Below are 16,555 nucleotides of genomic sequence, written 5' to 3'. Positions count from 1 at the left end.
AGTCTTTCCCTATATACGAGAAAAAAGGTAAAGACTTTAACTGCAAACAAGAACGGTTTCGTAGCAGTTCAAGAGTAGCCAAAGTATTTCTGATTTATGTTGAATTAATGAAAAAATTTTTGTAGGTTTTTTTTTACCCTTTCTTTTGAAATAACTTCTATGAAAACCTCAACAATATAAAAAAAGAAAAAAAAGAATAATTTAAAAAAAAGTAATTTAATTTGTAAAAATTATTGCTGATCAAAATTTTGAATCCACCAAAATACACATTATAATTAACCTAGAAAATTCTTGTTAAAGTGTAAAATTAATTGTTACTGCAAGATTTGTATAATTCTAAAAGATATTTTACACGCGCGCGCACACACACACACACACACACACACACACACACACACACACACACACACGCACACACACATACAAAGCAAAAAAAGTAACCACAATATATGGAAATAGTCTAAATTAGCAAATAATTAATAATAAATATTATATTAACTACATATTTTTTACAAAAAGTTTTAGAGTTCAGTTTCTCAAGTTTTGTTTGGTTATTTGTGTTAAAGCATCCTTTGGCAAGTTTCCTCTGACGCTAACTCTCAAAACAGATGCTAATCAAATAAATGATGGCAGCAGTATATATTTCTATGTAATAATTTCTATGTTGATTGGAAAGTTTTCATTTTGGTTTTTCATTTGGAAGTTTTTATCATAGCATTGCTCAAAGAAGAAGCTTTTGATTCGTTTCTATTTCTCTCAGATTTACTTTGCAAGCTATCTCCGATGCTTTTCAACGCGTTTGCGGTAGATACCATAATCTTCCTATCCATATTAACTTTTTACTATGTCTTTGCTATTCGTAGAACTTTTTACATTAAAATGATGGCAAGAGAAACGAATCTCCCCATATATATATATATAAGCATTTAAAAATCTTAAAATAGAATATCGGCAAACAATAATAAATTGAAGCTCTGTTTTCTTAATGTGTCATAAAATAAAATCTCTCAACGTAGAGGTTTTTTTTTTAAAAAAAAGCATACATTATCAGAGAGATTTATAATGATCTCATAGTCTTAAAATACTCTTTATCGAAAATGTACTTTATCAAACTGAGGTGTTCTTCAGCGAACAAAAAGTTTTCGAATAAAAATGAGAGAACTCTTTGTAAATTGAAATCGAATCAATATTTTGATTTTTGCATTGAAAAAAAAGAGCTTATTATGCTTTACATACTCTTGAGCTTTAGTTTCTATATATTATTCGATTTTTTTTACCTGATTTGTTAAAATTTAAAAGTTACGATTCGTCATATTAAATTTGATAAACTGCAATACTCAAGAGTTTAGTAACTCAAGAGTTTAATAACAAAAATATCACAAGTAACTATAGAAGTATTTTGAATGGTCTTTTACTAATTGATTTAGAAATATCTATTTTCTTCTCTTACAAATAAACAAAACATTTTCAGTTTAATATAGATTAGAACTTTTCGTTTTAATTCGGTTCTTTCGATTCATAGAGAAGCGTTAAAACAAGTGTTTCGTGCGAAGCTCGACAAAATTAAATTAGACGAAACAAGTTTACGGAAATAAATCTAATTTGTCATTAGTGAGCTTTTTTATAAAACGCTTTAATTAATTACTGTTCAATTCTGATCGTCACTTTTATAAATGTAAGCCCCAGACTTTCTTCGAATGTTTGGCATAGTTTCACAGTAATTTACAAGAATGAAGTTCTTTTGTCTACGAGAAGAGAGACGTGTCAACAAACAAAGCTCCAATCTTTCAATTTCAATGGTTTAAGGCGTATAATCTGCAAAACAAACACAACACAGGCGAAAGCATTGAACAAGTAGAAATTCCTTGTTTCCGAAATATTTGAAAGTTTTCTGCCGAGAAAAAAGAAATGGAAGATCTTTTCACAATTGATATGGAAATAATCAAACGGGAGCGACAATTCATTTTCTTAAGCTTTTCTTGCAAAAAGAAATTTTCTTTGTTTTGGTATGACCTATTTTGCAAAAATTTCTTTTTGCAAGAAAAGCTTAAGAAAATGAATTGCAAAAGTAGATCGCGGTTTTCATCTTACACAAAATTCAAATTTTATTCTTATGTACAGATTAAAAGCTTGGTCAACCACATTTTCAGCACTTTAAACTTTTTTTTCAGCACTTTAAACTTTAAATTCCCCGACTTTAAACTTGAGGTCATAATACATTTCATATGCTAAAAAGAGATTTTTTTTTCACCCAATAGTTTAACTAAATTAAAAAATATACTTAAAAATGTTAAAATCTGGGTTAATCATTTATCTGTAAATAAATCGGTTGGAATTAGAGAAAACCGTTTTTTTTTTTGCAAAGTAAAATCAATAAGGCATCAATATGTTAGACATCAATAAGGGTTTTTGTTTGAACCGTTATGTCAATCAATTTCAGTAACATAGTCATTTCAATTGAATCTTTATCTGAAGTATTTTACTTTATTTACATTAAGAAGTGAAAATGTTACGCGCAGATGACTTGTACGTTAACTATGCTGTATTTATTTAACAGCCTCTCTTTAAAAAAAAAAACAAAAAAAAAAAAAAAAACGTTGCACTAATATTTGTCTATCACTACAGTGAGAAAAATTCCTAACTGATCAGTTCTATAATTCATTTTAACCTCTCCCCAGAAGCTGCAGTTTTCTTCCTTTGACGAAGGGTTTCTATTTTGTTAGTTACTGTTATACCAGACGACAAAAAGACAACAAAACTAGTCTCAGTTGCTCAAAATCTGAAAATCTCGATCACCTTTACGTACATTTAACAACATCTCTATTTTATTTGTATCGGTCTTAGATTTTCGCATAAACTTTTTATTCTCTCGTACACTTCTTTTAAATCTTATTGTTCTTAATTAAGAACAATAAATAAGAAGTAGTTTACTCGTTCACTCAGGTTTCTTTTCTTGAACAAATTAATAATATTTCTCTTTACTATGTCGAAAACTAGATGTAAGTAATCATTATTTTAGAATACTAAATTGTTACCGAAAAAGAAAATTTTGCATTAAGTGAACACGTGCCCCACACTCCCTGAATGGGAAGCACCTCTTTTTATGGAACAAAATTGGATTTTGTACTGAAATTTCTGGAATGACCTAGAATAGCCTTCTTTCTCTGAGAATGTGTATGCGTTTCTTCATTGTTTGGTACCTTGCTTTCCAAATTTTTAATCACTTTCGTAATTTAAAAGAATTGAGAAATAAAAATAGTTACAGTTGGCATTATATGTAGACCGTAAAATGTTCAATTTTTTTGCATTTTGTCGTGATTATTTAGTTCCAAGAAGTGATCAGATGTTAAAAATATATTTTATAGCTTACAAATGGTTCAAAACTGCTGAAATGCTTAAAATGCGAACTACATCAGAGTTGGTCTTTCTTTCGTCTACAGTTTTTGAACAGCTAAGTTGTACAAGAAAAAAAGTTTCAAGATGCTTTCGAGAAAGTGTGACGTTAATAATACAGGAAATTCTCATTTTCCCTGCATTGTTCTACAACCTACATGTAGTAAAACTTGGATTACGAAAAAGTGTGACGTAATCAATACAGAAAGTTCTCGTTTTCTGGGAAAAAGAACGAATTGCAAAAAAAGTTCAAGATTGCATTGATAAATTGGAGGCTTTGAAAAAATAGAGAAACTTTCTAAAAAACATTCTAAAAATAGATGTTGCACATGAAAATATACTTGCTATGAAAGCCATTGAAAAAGATAAACGGTTTTTAACTTTGCAAAACCAAAAAGATCGACCGAGACTTATGGGTGGAAGCACTCTCATATAGGAATTAGTTTTAAGTACTCTAGTAAGTAGCAGAGAAACAGTAAAAATGAGCTCTAGGAAGTAGTAGAGTAAAAAAGAGAGAAAAATATTATTATACTTATTGTGTCGAAGGGAAGATCCTAAAATTAGCTACCGAGAACTGTCAGCTGAGTTTAGTAATAAGGCAGGTTACGTTAGTGTTAGTTATAGCACAGTTAGGTGTCTTAATAAAAAAGGTATTGAGTGTTATGCTGCTGCCAGAAAACCGCTTTTAAGGGTGATAGATAGATTTAAAAAATATAAGTAGTATAAGGAAAGACTTCACTGGTCAGAAAAAGATTGGTCTACGGTCATTATTAAGGATGAATCAAATTTTTAGGTGGTTAATTGTAAATCAAGATTTAGCATTAAAAGATTAGCTTTAGAAAAATATAAGGAAGGATTTTGTGTACAAAGAGTATAAGGCGGTGGTGGTTCGTTAGGTATACGGAGATGCATTTCTCATCAGTGGATAGGATTTCAAAAATATTTATATAGGAAAATTAACCAGTAACTAGTAACAAAGAGACCTTGAAAAATAAGCTTTAACCTACAGCTAGATCATTTTTTGGAAGCGCAAAAATTGGATTTTCCAGCAGGACGGCGCAACGGCACATACTGCCAACTCGGTGAAAGAGTGGTTTCAAAGGTAACATACTTCTCTTCTACCATGGCAAGTACGATCTCTAGATCGGGACTCAATCGAAAATATTTGGTCATGGATGGACAAGAAACTATCAAGAGAGAATGTGGAAAGCGTTGCGCGATTGAAACGCAACGCTTTCCACATTCTCTCTTGTATATATATATATATATATATATATATATATATATATATATATATATATATATATATATATATATATACAAAATATATAATGTATTGTTAAAGTATAATAATACAAATACTCTTGTTCGTTTGAGAGTGCTCGATACTATTGAATAATAGAGCAATATTTATTTATTTTTTATTTCGGTATAAGTGAAACTACATTTAAACTTAGATATGCCAACCATCTTAAATCTTTCAACGCACTTAAATATAAAAATGACACCGAACTTTCCAAAGAAATATGGATGCTAAAATCTAAAAATCTGAAACCAATGATTACATGGAAGATTGTAGCGCAATGCAAGCCCTACAATCAAGCAGCAAAAGTTTGTACTCTTTGTCTCCGCGAAAAATCTCATATATTATCATACAAAGGAGAAAACTTACTCAACAAAAGATATGAAATAATATCAAAGTGCCGTCATGCAAAGAAATTTTTGCTATCCTTATTCGACACCAGGGACTAAAACCTTTGGCGTCTTTTTGTTTAGTTTCGGTTTAGTAACGTTAGAACTCGTTCTACCGTGATTTTAATTTGTAATTTTTAAACGGTTTTTAAGCAATGATATATTATATATACTGGATGTCTAACTTGCGGGATTTTATTGGACAAAAAGTGAAGCCGCTTTTTTTGTTTACAAATTGAATCCGCCATTTGTAATAAGGGCAAAAACTATATCCGACGTGCGAAATAAAAGTTAAAAATGAACGTTTTTGCCCAAATTAGAAATGGCTCCCACGGCTTCACATTTCGGATCGAAGTTAGACATCTAGTATATATAATATATCATTGTTTTTAAGTTACGATATACACTATGGCTGATGACTGCCGAAAGGCATGAAACTCAGAGTTCCATAAAAAGGTGTTTTTATTCATTTTAAACAAATATATATATATATATATATATATATATATATATATATATATATATATATATATATATATATATATATATATATACAGTATATATGTAGGGTTAAAATATTTGTAGGGTCAGAAAATCAAATTGTTTAAATACTAAGTAACAGTAAATTATTGTTTAATAATTATGTTTATGAAAAATTATTGTTTTTCCTTTATGCTAAGTTAATATGTCTGTAGAAACAATTTTGTAAAGATGCGGCTGGAATTTGGTCACTTTACCCACTGATCTCAAAATATAACTGGATAGAGTATTCAATTGTCTTTTCAAAAATATTTGAAGCCAAAATTGGCTTCCAAAGATGGCGGCGATCGGAGCTCTTAGCGGTGATCGATGTACATGTTATTAGGCTTTTTACAGAAAATGAAAGAAAATAAATAGTTTTGAAAGAAAAACTGGACTATGAAATAAAGTTTTAAAAATTTTAAAGAAATGAAATAATTTCTAAAATCAGACAATTAAAGTAATTATTTAGATACAAAGGTACAAAATATTCGATATACTTTTTAATTGCAATTTACGATAAAAATAATATTTATGCATAATCTATGTACCTTTTAGTTCTTAGTTACCCAATGCAGTGTGCTAAAAGGTTGATAACATAACTGTATGGTAAGCGGCAATGGTGTCTACTTACAATTTTGACAAATTTTCTATTTTCAATTTTTCTAGCAAGATATGTACATGCTGCATGAACTATTATCTGAGTGTTGTGAGTACACACAACTCAAGGGTTCCTTCTAGGATTATTTAATACATAAATGTAATTATAAATGTAGTATTTAATAAGAATATTAAATACAAAATATTATTTTTTAATATATATTATTTTACTTATATATTATTCTTTGTAATATTCAAGCTCTAAATGATTGAGTCGATTGTTTTTGACTTGTTATTCAAAACGACTTATTAAAGGAATTTTTTGATAACATATATTTTGTATGTTATCAAACATTATCAACATTATGTATCTTATCAAGAAATGTATGATACATAAATTTACAATAAACCATCTGCATTAAATGTTGGAATGCATTAGAACTTTCTTTTCATTTCGAACAAACCAGTTTTTTAAAATTCAAAGACAGAGGAGGTTAATTAAACCAACCAAAAGTGTTATTATCATATGCGAAGAAACTGAAAGATGTTTCTAAAGGTTGCTTGCCTCAATAAATGGCCACCTTCCAAATGAAATAGGAATTCAAAATGCCATTTCTAGTGCTGTTTTGTGATCAGTTGATTACTCAAAAATGCTTAATAAACAAACTTCTCATATGTTTGACTCAAATATAACTGATAACCATTTATTTGCACTGATTAAACTTATTTCAGAAAACTATGCAAAAATACGTTCTTATCACCTGGGTAAAGAACAAACTGCCAAAATGACTGGAAAAAAGCTTAGGAAGCAATTAACAAAAGTTATCATATTCAAAAACCAATCAAAAATATTTTTATAATATTTGATATGATATTATATATATATATATATATATATATATATATATATATATATATATATATATATATATATATATATATATATATATATATATATATATATATAATATCATATCAAATATTATAAAAATATTATATATATATATATATATATATAACTGTATATATATATATATATATATATATATATATATATATATATATATATATATATATACAGTACAATCTCTCTAATTCGAATCTCCTTAATTCGAAAACCTCCGTAATTCGACTAAATGTAAAGTCACCGTGACATTCGCTTAAGAAACTCTTTTGTTTAACTTTCTATAATTCGAATCTCTATAATTCGAAAACCTCTGTAACTCGATTGGATTTTTTGACCCTTTAGTGAGAATCTCTCTGTAAATCGATTTTTTTAATTTTCTGACGTGTAAAAAGCTCGTTAACCGTTTAGTTCTTTTTTCAAATTTCGAATGTTTTGAGTTTTTGAAAAACGATTAACGTGAATTATTATCTTTTGTTTAAAAAACGTCATGGCATCAAAGAGACCGCATGAAGAAACCAATTTAAAGCGGAAACACGATGTTCTACTGGAATTGGAGAAAGGAAAAATAAATAGAGGTTTCGAAAATCTTTGATATTCCACCAAACATTCTTTTAACCTGGAAAAAGAATAAAGATAAATTCTTAGACGCTTTTCGTCAAGGAAATTTGGCTAAATGGGTGAAGGTTGATACGTATTATCATGTCAACAAAGCTCAGCTGTACAACGTCAAAATACAGTATCTGTATTTTTCATAATTTGATATGAAAATGATTTTGTAAAGTACGTTGGGCCGCCAACTTAACTTCATACTTATCACTTGAAACTTTATAATATGAAGATTCAAGTGATAAGTATGAAGTTAAGTTGGCGGCCCAACGTACTTTACAAAATCATTTTCATATTAAATTATGAAAAATACAGATACTGTGTTTTGACGTTGTACAGCTGAGCTGTACTTAAATGTTTCAAACAAATGAGCTTATATTCAAAAAAGGCGATCTACAATTACTGAGTTTTTTTTTTAAATAAAAAAGTTTACAACACATAATCTCTATTACATTTATGCTTAAGAATCACTATTTGTTTGTTTTTTCATCTCTATTTGTAGTTTGACCAGAATATTTGAAAAAAAATCAACTTTCTATAATTCGAAAATCTCTCTAATTCGAACTTTTATTTTTCCCCATGAAGTTCGAATTAGAGAGATTGTACTGTATGTAAAATAACTCTAGAAGGAACCTCTGAGTTGTGTGTAATCACAGCGCTCAGCTAATAGTTTATGCAGCATTTAAAATTTTATAATGCCTATCTGATAAATTAATGCCTAAAAAATATTTTATCTTAAAAAAAAAAATCAGCTGCCTACCATGCTGTTGTGTTATTAACCTTCTAGCACACAACATTGGGTAGTTAAGAACTAAAAGGTACATAAATTATATAACAAATGCTAACTACCATGGTGTAACCTAACAAAGTCCTATGCTTTAAAAAATACATAAAATAAACATTTGGGGAAAATAACTTAGCTATTTTAACTAGATATCTAGTTAGTTATAATAACTTAATTTTTTTTTTCTAAATGTTTATTTTATATATACGAAATTTGTCATTTCTTAAATTAGGACTTTCTTAAAGCATAGGACTTTGTTAGGTCACACCACGGTATTTGAAATTTAAGATGTCTGCACAACCAAACAAATCAAAATAAATGAATTAAGAATCAAAATTTACCAAGCTAGCACTAAAATGATTTCATTTTTAAAAATATCACTTTTCCTAAAAAATGGCGAAGTTATATTTTTTCACTACTCTTTTTTAGAAATTTGAAAAAGTTCATTTTACCCTAAAAATCGACACACCCTAATATATATATATATATATATATATATATATATATATATATATATATATATATATATATATATATATATATATATCCCTTGTAAATACTTTATCATATTTAGGTCATGTGTTTTTTAATGAAATGATTCATTAAAAGACCCATGACCTAAATATGATAAAGGGTCTATAAAAGAAAAGGTTAAAAATAAATTAATTAGAAAATAAAAATAATCCCATAGTAAAAATAGAGCTTCACACTATTTACGTAACAATATAAATCAAACTTTTGAAAGAGATAAAGTAAAAAAAAATAATGTACTCATTCATTTACATGCGTAAAATACCAAAAAAAGACATACATTAAATTAACTCAAAGAAGAAATACAGAAACTACCAAAATTTTCAATATCATAGATAGTATTTTTATATGAAACCATAAGCTCAGGCGAGAGAAAAGAAATTAGCATATTAGGACATTATCTAAGCATCAAGAAGATGGTTTTGCAGTATTTCAATGCATGTCCTAAAATGAGGTAAATTAATAAGCATATAATTGAAACTTTAGAAAATTGAAGTTATGATTTTAGAACTTCAAATTTACTATTTGGCCAAAATCCTCATTACAAGTAATAGATAAAACTAAATTAGATAAAACAGAAGGTTATTTAACCTTTATTTTACGTGGTGTTTTTGCTACTTATCATTAGAAATTTAAGTAACCAATCAAGATTGTTGATTGATAAAACTATAAACTATCATCTCTTTAAGCAACAGCAATAATTTTATTATTTTTTAAAGAGAAAAAACTTAAAAGTTACTTTATTTATTTTTATCAAAGCCCTAATTCCAAAGAGGATTGGCTTCTACGCCCAAATTTAATGATAGGATTACACTCATTTAGTTTGCCTCAGATTAGTGTTTTGTATTTCAGATGTGTTCAGATGTGTTTTTTATTTTTTTTTCTATTTTAAATGTGATCTAAAAGTATATTTAAGGGTCGTTTTTCTGTGCAGCAAAATATTGTATAAGAATGTAATTAATATTGAAAAAGATATGAACTTATGATTTGTTTATTAACCAAAGTAACCTAATATATTGATTAGATTAGCTTTGGAAAGCAACCAAATTTTACTGATTGGTTCATGGTACGAAATGAATTTAGTAAAGAATTTTAAAAACATTTTTTTTAGCATTTTCAAGTGAATGCAAGGAATATTGACGATGATATATTGTAAGTTACATTGTCACATAATATTGAAAATTTTCAGTTTTTAAGATTTTTGAAATGAAAAACTACATTATCTAGAAAGTTCATGGTAAATAGAATTGTGTCACAAATTGATCAAGTGAGCTTTAATATAGTAATTTAATTTTGTAATTCAATAATTTTAAAACTTGAAAGATGCAAAAGGCTGGTACATTCATGTTTTTAAATTCCAATACTTTAAGTAGAACCATTCCAATGTAACTTGTTTTTTTGTAGACACATTTCGATTAGAACCATTCCAATGTGACTCGTTTTTTTGTAGACGTATTTTTTGAAAATGTTGTTTGTTTCGTTATACAATCTTGTTTTAAAAATACAAATGTGCTCTGTCAGTTTTTACGAATCACTTATAGATTCTGCCGTCATTTTACTTTGTACTCCAGAATTTTCTAATTTTTTAAATTTTAGAGTATAAGAAACTAAATATTTCTTTTAAAACTTTCACATTTTTCAATTTGTAATTATGAAAATTATATTTAATTATGCATAAAAGATTTGATTCTGATCCATTGTTCAAACCTGGATCCAAGGTACTTATAAAAAAACTAAAGTATGTTATCAATTTTTACTGAAGACCATACATCTTGACAGGTCCAAGAAAAGAGACAATCTTGTCTCTCTCCCTGGGCCTGCCGAGATGTCTTTCATAAAAAGTAGTTCAATAACAACAACAGAAGGCATTAGTACAACACTTACTAATACTACTTACTACAACACGTTTGTAAAAAAGTTAAATCAACTTTGATGAGTGAACAAAAAACAAAAGAAATAGTAAAAACTTTTATATTTCAAGCATAAATTAGAAATTAGAAATTAATTCCCTATAAATATTACAAAGAAAAACAAAATAGGTTTTTAACGAATTACAACGACGATAGAGAAACAAACGTTACTGCAATGTACGGCGTTGAAATTTAAGCGAATGTTATGATATTTACAACTTTTGAGAAAATTGTAAATAAGATCTGTTTATTATCTCCCAAATCTTTTCGTTTGGGAAAAAAAAAATTTCTAAATCTTTTGTATTCTTTTTTTAGCTTGACAATTTTGCAAATATCGCTGCAACTGTGAAAGCGATTTGGATTTAAATGTAAAGATAATCCTTAACATGCACCACGAGCTCTTTTTGAGATGATGGATTGAGACTTTTATCTAAAGATTTAGGAACTAACCAACAAACATAGACAGCATTGAGAAAGCAAACAATGGTTACAAGGAAAAAAACAAAATATTGGTTAAACGGGAAACCAAGACGATTGCTTTTCATATTTGATAAAGACCAAGAAAACGCACTACCGAAACTCGCTGTTCCAGTTGCTCTAAAATAGTATAAAAGGTTAACAAATCATGCTGCAAAGTTAATTTGACTGTTAGTAATATTTAAAATCAAAACAACTATATTCATGTATTCGAATACATGAATCTATTGAAGAAAGTTGTCCATGAAGTTGTTCTTTTAAGGAAGAAATATTTTTTCCTGCTACCATAGAAACAGAGAACAGCTGATAAAAGTATTTACTTACCTTCCAATAGAAGATATAGAAGTTCCAAATCCATTAATAGTTCCTTGAAATTGAGGTCGTATGGAGTTGGTCAAGAAAAGATTAACAGACACAAAGCATCCGCTATTAATAGCTTCAATAACAGCTTGGCATAGTATAAGAACAAACCATTGAACTTTCCTTAAAAAAACATTAAAAATATAAATGATATAAACATATCACAGACGGAAATGGTGTAAATATGATAGCATGACACAATAATATCACACATAAATAATCTGAATAGAGAGCAATTAAATCATTTTTTACTTATATGGAATTTTTGCTATAGCAGGTATAAACGGGGTAATTGAACCAAACACAATAATCCAGCAGATAAATGACTAAAAAATCATAAAATTTTCTTTTCAAACTTTAATCTTTCCACTTTAGCTTTGTAATTAACAATAATATGATCATTATTTAACAATATCATGATTATTAAAAACATAGAAAATAAACTCAACTTTTCTTGCACCAAATTTGTGTAAGATCTATAAAAACAAAATAAAAAAAAATGTAAAACCTAAAAAAACATGTTTTTAAAACAAAAAATGTAAAATCTAAAAAAACATATTTTCAAAAGACCATTAGTAAATATTAAAACGGTATAAAATTTAATAAACAAACCTTGGGTATTAAAAGAAACATCCCCAAGATTGCTAGAATATTGTACAAGAGCATCAGTAGCCCAATATCAACTGAGGTCATTCCTAGCCCATCTATCAATGAAATAAGTATAAAATATCAAGTATGATCATTCCTAGTCCATCTATCAATAAAACAAGCACAGAATATCAAGAGTGGAAATTCCATAGTCCATATATAAATGAAATAAGTAGAGAATTTGATTGAAGCAATAAAAAAAAAAAGAAAAGAAAGAAAAAACAGAAATAGTTTTACCAAAGCTTTTGGAGGCTGCAGCAAATATAGGAAATACCTCCAAATAACCTACTCCAACGATGCAAAATATACCATACAATAACAAACTTGAAATACTTGACTTAGATCTAAAAAATTCTAATACTTTAAATATGAGTGAAACATTTCCCTTTCTGTTTTATCAAATAAAAAAAATTTTAAGAAGCAATAGAAAAAGAAAAAAATTAAAAATGTCTGATAAAAAATAGAGACTTACGTAAAAATTTGGGCAAAGTATGAGCTGAAGATTTCTTTCTTGATTCTTGATATGCAACCCATGTTGCCATTATTAATTAGACTTGTTCTTTCAGATAGCAGAGACTTTGTTTGCTGAAGATCATCAATATTAACAGAAAAATTTAAATATTGGTCTTCATTCTGATTTAAAAACTTTTCAGTTGAAACTATGCGTAATCTTTCTGAGTTAAATTTCCTCAAAGTAAAAACAACAAAAATAATAATAAAGACCAAGTAATAATTTCTAAAGAGATAATTTCTATTCTAACTGAATTATTATTACACATTACATCCATTAAAACTTTTTTTTGTAGTGTTTGAAAAGGTTTAGCAGTTTTATACAATCATCAATGTACATACCAAATGTTTATGGCTGCAAAAAGAACTTACAAACTGTTAATGCGCAGATTGAAATGGCAGGGTATGTTTTAGTTTTATGCATCAAAACAAATTTAATGACCTTAACATGTACCTACTGCAATGAGGAAGAACCCACATAATTAATGCATTAGAAGATAGAAGGCCAAAAGCTATAATTAGGTTTGGTAAAAGGATTCCATACTTGCTGAAGAAGTTATCTGACAAAAAAACAAATTTTATTATACAAATTGATAACAATTCTTTGATGCAATTATAATTCATGTAGAAGATAAAATTTTAAGACTTTAATTTCATTTACTTTTAAACAAATTCAAAACAAAATATCCACTTACTTTTATTAAACAAGTTCGGATGCTGAACAGCAGGGAAGACTAAGAATCCTATAAAATTAAATTAGAAACTTATATACTTCCTTTGTTCTAAAAAACTATTCTCATTTCATAAAAGATTTAGAATAGAAATTAAAACAATATTCTGGGACAGAGGGAGTATTTTTAATAAACTTCAAGATGGCATGAGCTTTATGAACTTGATATTACATAATAAAAATTTCCAAAAGTTAAAACTGCCCAAAAGTTAAATATTTCATCAAAATTTGTAGACAAATTGTTAAGGGCTGTGATAAATAGAAAAATGTGCTGTGATAAATAGGAAAATGAATAAGTGTTCTAATAATTCCCTGAAGTGTTTGAATTTTCAAAGCCTGTGTATGAAAAAAACAACCTAAAATGGCTAGTTGTTAAGTCTTACACAGCCAGTCTATATAATTTTAATTGGGAAAGTTCAACTTTAGATGGCATGACTATAATGGTGTCAAACTTTTAGAGTAATATTAAAATATTAATCTACTAAAATCATAAGAGAAAACTTAAAAATCAAAACCTATTTTATAGATAAGAAAACAAACTATTACTAAAGTAAGATAAGAAAACTATTTACTTTTACCTGATAAACTTGGGCCAACAATCAGACCAATGTTATATGCTGCAAAAAATATTGAAAATGCCAATGCCATATTAGTTTCATTGGCATGTTCAGATATAATTGTTTTTGAAATTGGACCAATACCTAAAAAGTTCAACAAGTTAAAATGTGGTACTTTTAAAACAAATGAAAAAAAAACAAACTCTTTTAAGTCAAATTTGTTCCAATAAGTTTTAGAAACATACCAGTAAATAAACCTTGCATAAATCTTGTTGTTAAAGCCCATGGATATGAGCGACTGAAGCCAAACAAAATAGTTGACAGTACTAACCCAAAAGATGAAACTAATAAAGCTTTCTTTTGGTTTGCTTTATCTCCAATGTAGCCCCATACCAAGCTAGAAGATTTTATTTTTATACCATACCAAGCTAGAAGATTAAATTTTTATACCATACAACTTAAAGTTTGACTTACCCACTTATCACTCTTGCAATAAATATTGAAGCTCCTATCCAACCGGCATCCTGACCTTTTTTTTAAAAAAATTGTTTATTGATAAGAAGGAAACAAAACAACATGGAAAGTTAACAAATAAACTAACTTAATTCTCTTATACTTCAACCTCTCTTACCTCAACTTTACTTTGCTTACCTGCTTCAACTTCTGTTGCTCCAAATGACTATAGAAATGAAAATGTTGAGGAAACATTTTTTCAAGTAAATTAACGTATTAGTAATATTATAACCTTAATAAAAGTAAGTTAAAAAAAAAACTTAAATACCTTAACAAGTTGAGGAAGATAACTGAACACTGTTGTGTTTGTCATTGCTTCAAAAAACTAAAATACCAAGTTACTGAAAAATTTATAAATACATAAAATAAAAATAAAACATAAAAAAACAAAATAAAAAAAAATATATAAATTAAAATCAGGGAATAAACATGAAGAAAAACTAAGAACCGTCGGAAAATGTTCTTTTCTTGTACCCTGATCTCTCTTTACTTTAACTCGTTTGGTAAGGGAATGCAAAGAAGAAATATAAAAGTTAACCAAAATGTGGTACTTTCTTCAAAAGCTTTCCCAATCAATACCATATTGTAAACCCATGAAAAGATTTGTATGTTAATTATATAGTCCATAAAAATATAAATCATTTAAAGTATCTATATGATCCATCAAAGCTTATAGTCTTATTCCTACTTCATTTACATCAAGAAAATTACCATATACTCGGTATGTGTTTTTTAAAATTTAATAGCCAAACTTTTTGTCTAGAAAATATCAAGATTACTAAGTACTTTTTGATTAATAAACTTTTTATTTAGTTTTATCCACCGATAAATAATTCTGCTTGCGATTTTATTAAAAATGGTTTTTGTGACAGTAAATTAGTCCCAAACTTCTTTAAAATATTCGTCATCAGTTTTCACTTGGCTACCATGAATTTGATCTAAGCTGAGGAATAACCTAATGTTAACAAATCCTATTAATATTCATTTTCATACAATTCCAGTTAAAAAAAAACAGGTTCAAAAACTCCTGATACGAAGAATAGAATAGTCTTTAATGAAGTAAAAAGTCCAGGAATACTCTGTTTCTTTGTTATCCAACCAAACTTGTGGTGAAAAAAAACAACAAAAAAAAAACAAAAAAAAAAAACAAAAAAAAAACTCAGGAAAATTTAAAAAATAGCTAATAAAATACTTTACAAGCGTATTTTACTATAAAAGACTTTGCGGAAAAAGTATAAATTTAGTTCAAAAAACTTCTAAACCTAATTTTTTTTCCCGTAGTGGTTTTAAAATGCATAGCGATACAAAATGCCTATAATTATAATTTCTATATCGCCAATAATTCCTCGCTTTAATTACCATCACTGCTCCTTATACTTTTTTTCTTCTATTAGAATAATTTTTTAACATAATGAGTCAAATGAAAGTTACTTACATAAAGAAGTGTAAGCGAAAATATGATTGGATGAGGCAAAAGATCCATATCGTCATTATACATTAGCTTTCGTAGCAGCGCTGATAATAGAGGCATTTCGCTAAAGAAATTATGCTTAAATCGTTCATAGGGTACTTCGTTGTTCTTCTATAACGACTTTGCTCTAGTGAAAACTAGTTATCTTTACTTGCTGTCGTTCATGAAGCACCCAATAAAATGTAGCAATAGTGCGACAACCAATCGACTTAACTTACGTTAGAACAGCGAAATATCACGCCAAAAATAGCATATAAAATGAGGTTTTTTTTTTAAATCTAGTAATAAGAGCTATAGCATTCCGAACACTGTATAAATTATGGAAATTATTAAAAAATTAATCGACT

The 16,555-nt window shown here is 27.7% G+C and overlaps 1 protein-coding gene and 1 long non-coding RNA gene across 7 annotated transcripts; one reads left to right on the top strand and one right to left on the bottom strand.

Moving 5' to 3' along the window:
- The first annotated feature begins 5,472 nt into the window (after positions 1 to 5,472).
- LOC149893203 (uncharacterized) lies at positions 5,473 to 11,369 on the top strand. Its single transcript, XR_016455050.1, has 3 exons — positions 5,473 to 5,541; positions 10,144 to 10,184; positions 11,258 to 11,369. It is a non-coding gene; the product is annotated as an uncharacterized LOC149893203 (long non-coding RNA).
- LOC145187934 (uncharacterized) lies at positions 10,990 to 16,477 on the bottom strand. Of its 6 annotated transcripts, none has more exons than XM_090096161.1 (15): positions 16,173 to 16,477; positions 15,006 to 15,062; positions 14,856 to 14,903; positions 14,699 to 14,753; positions 14,470 to 14,621; positions 14,246 to 14,368; positions 13,633 to 13,680; positions 13,392 to 13,497; positions 12,900 to 13,115; positions 12,665 to 12,771; positions 12,392 to 12,483; positions 12,229 to 12,255; positions 12,032 to 12,105; positions 11,744 to 11,902; positions 10,990 to 11,539 (listed from the first exon to the last, which is right to left on the bottom strand). In XM_090096161.1, exons 5-15 carry the CDS (start codon positions 14,486 to 14,488, stop codon positions 11,305 to 11,307), a joined length of 1,206 nt encoding a protein of 401 aa, XP_089952287.1. In that variant the 5' UTR covers positions 14,489 to 14,621; positions 14,699 to 14,753; positions 14,856 to 14,903; positions 15,006 to 15,062; positions 16,173 to 16,477; the 3' UTR covers positions 10,990 to 11,304. The 6 variants fall into 6 exon arrangements, with proteins under 6 accessions (XP_089952287.1, XP_089952262.1, XP_089952272.1 ...); XM_090096136.1 differs by having other exon boundaries at positions 14,876 to 14,903; positions 16,173 to 16,475; XM_090096146.1 differs by lacking the exon at positions 16,173 to 16,477 and adding an exon at positions 16,000 to 16,118 and having other exon boundaries at positions 14,876 to 14,903.
- Positions 16,478 to 16,555: the final 78 nt, after the last annotated feature.

Source organism: Hydra viridissima, unplaced genomic scaffold (assembly GCF_058129835.1).
Source record: "Hydra viridissima isolate aposymbiotic clone 2 unplaced genomic scaffold, HvirCarnegie_v1 scaffold_1, whole genome shotgun sequence".
NCBI classification, from domain to species: Eukaryota; Metazoa; Cnidaria; class Hydrozoa; order Anthoathecata; family Hydridae; genus Hydra; species Hydra viridissima.
The sequence above is the reverse complement of the archived record's forward strand: the minus strand, read 5'-3'. Positions and strand labels throughout refer to the sequence as shown.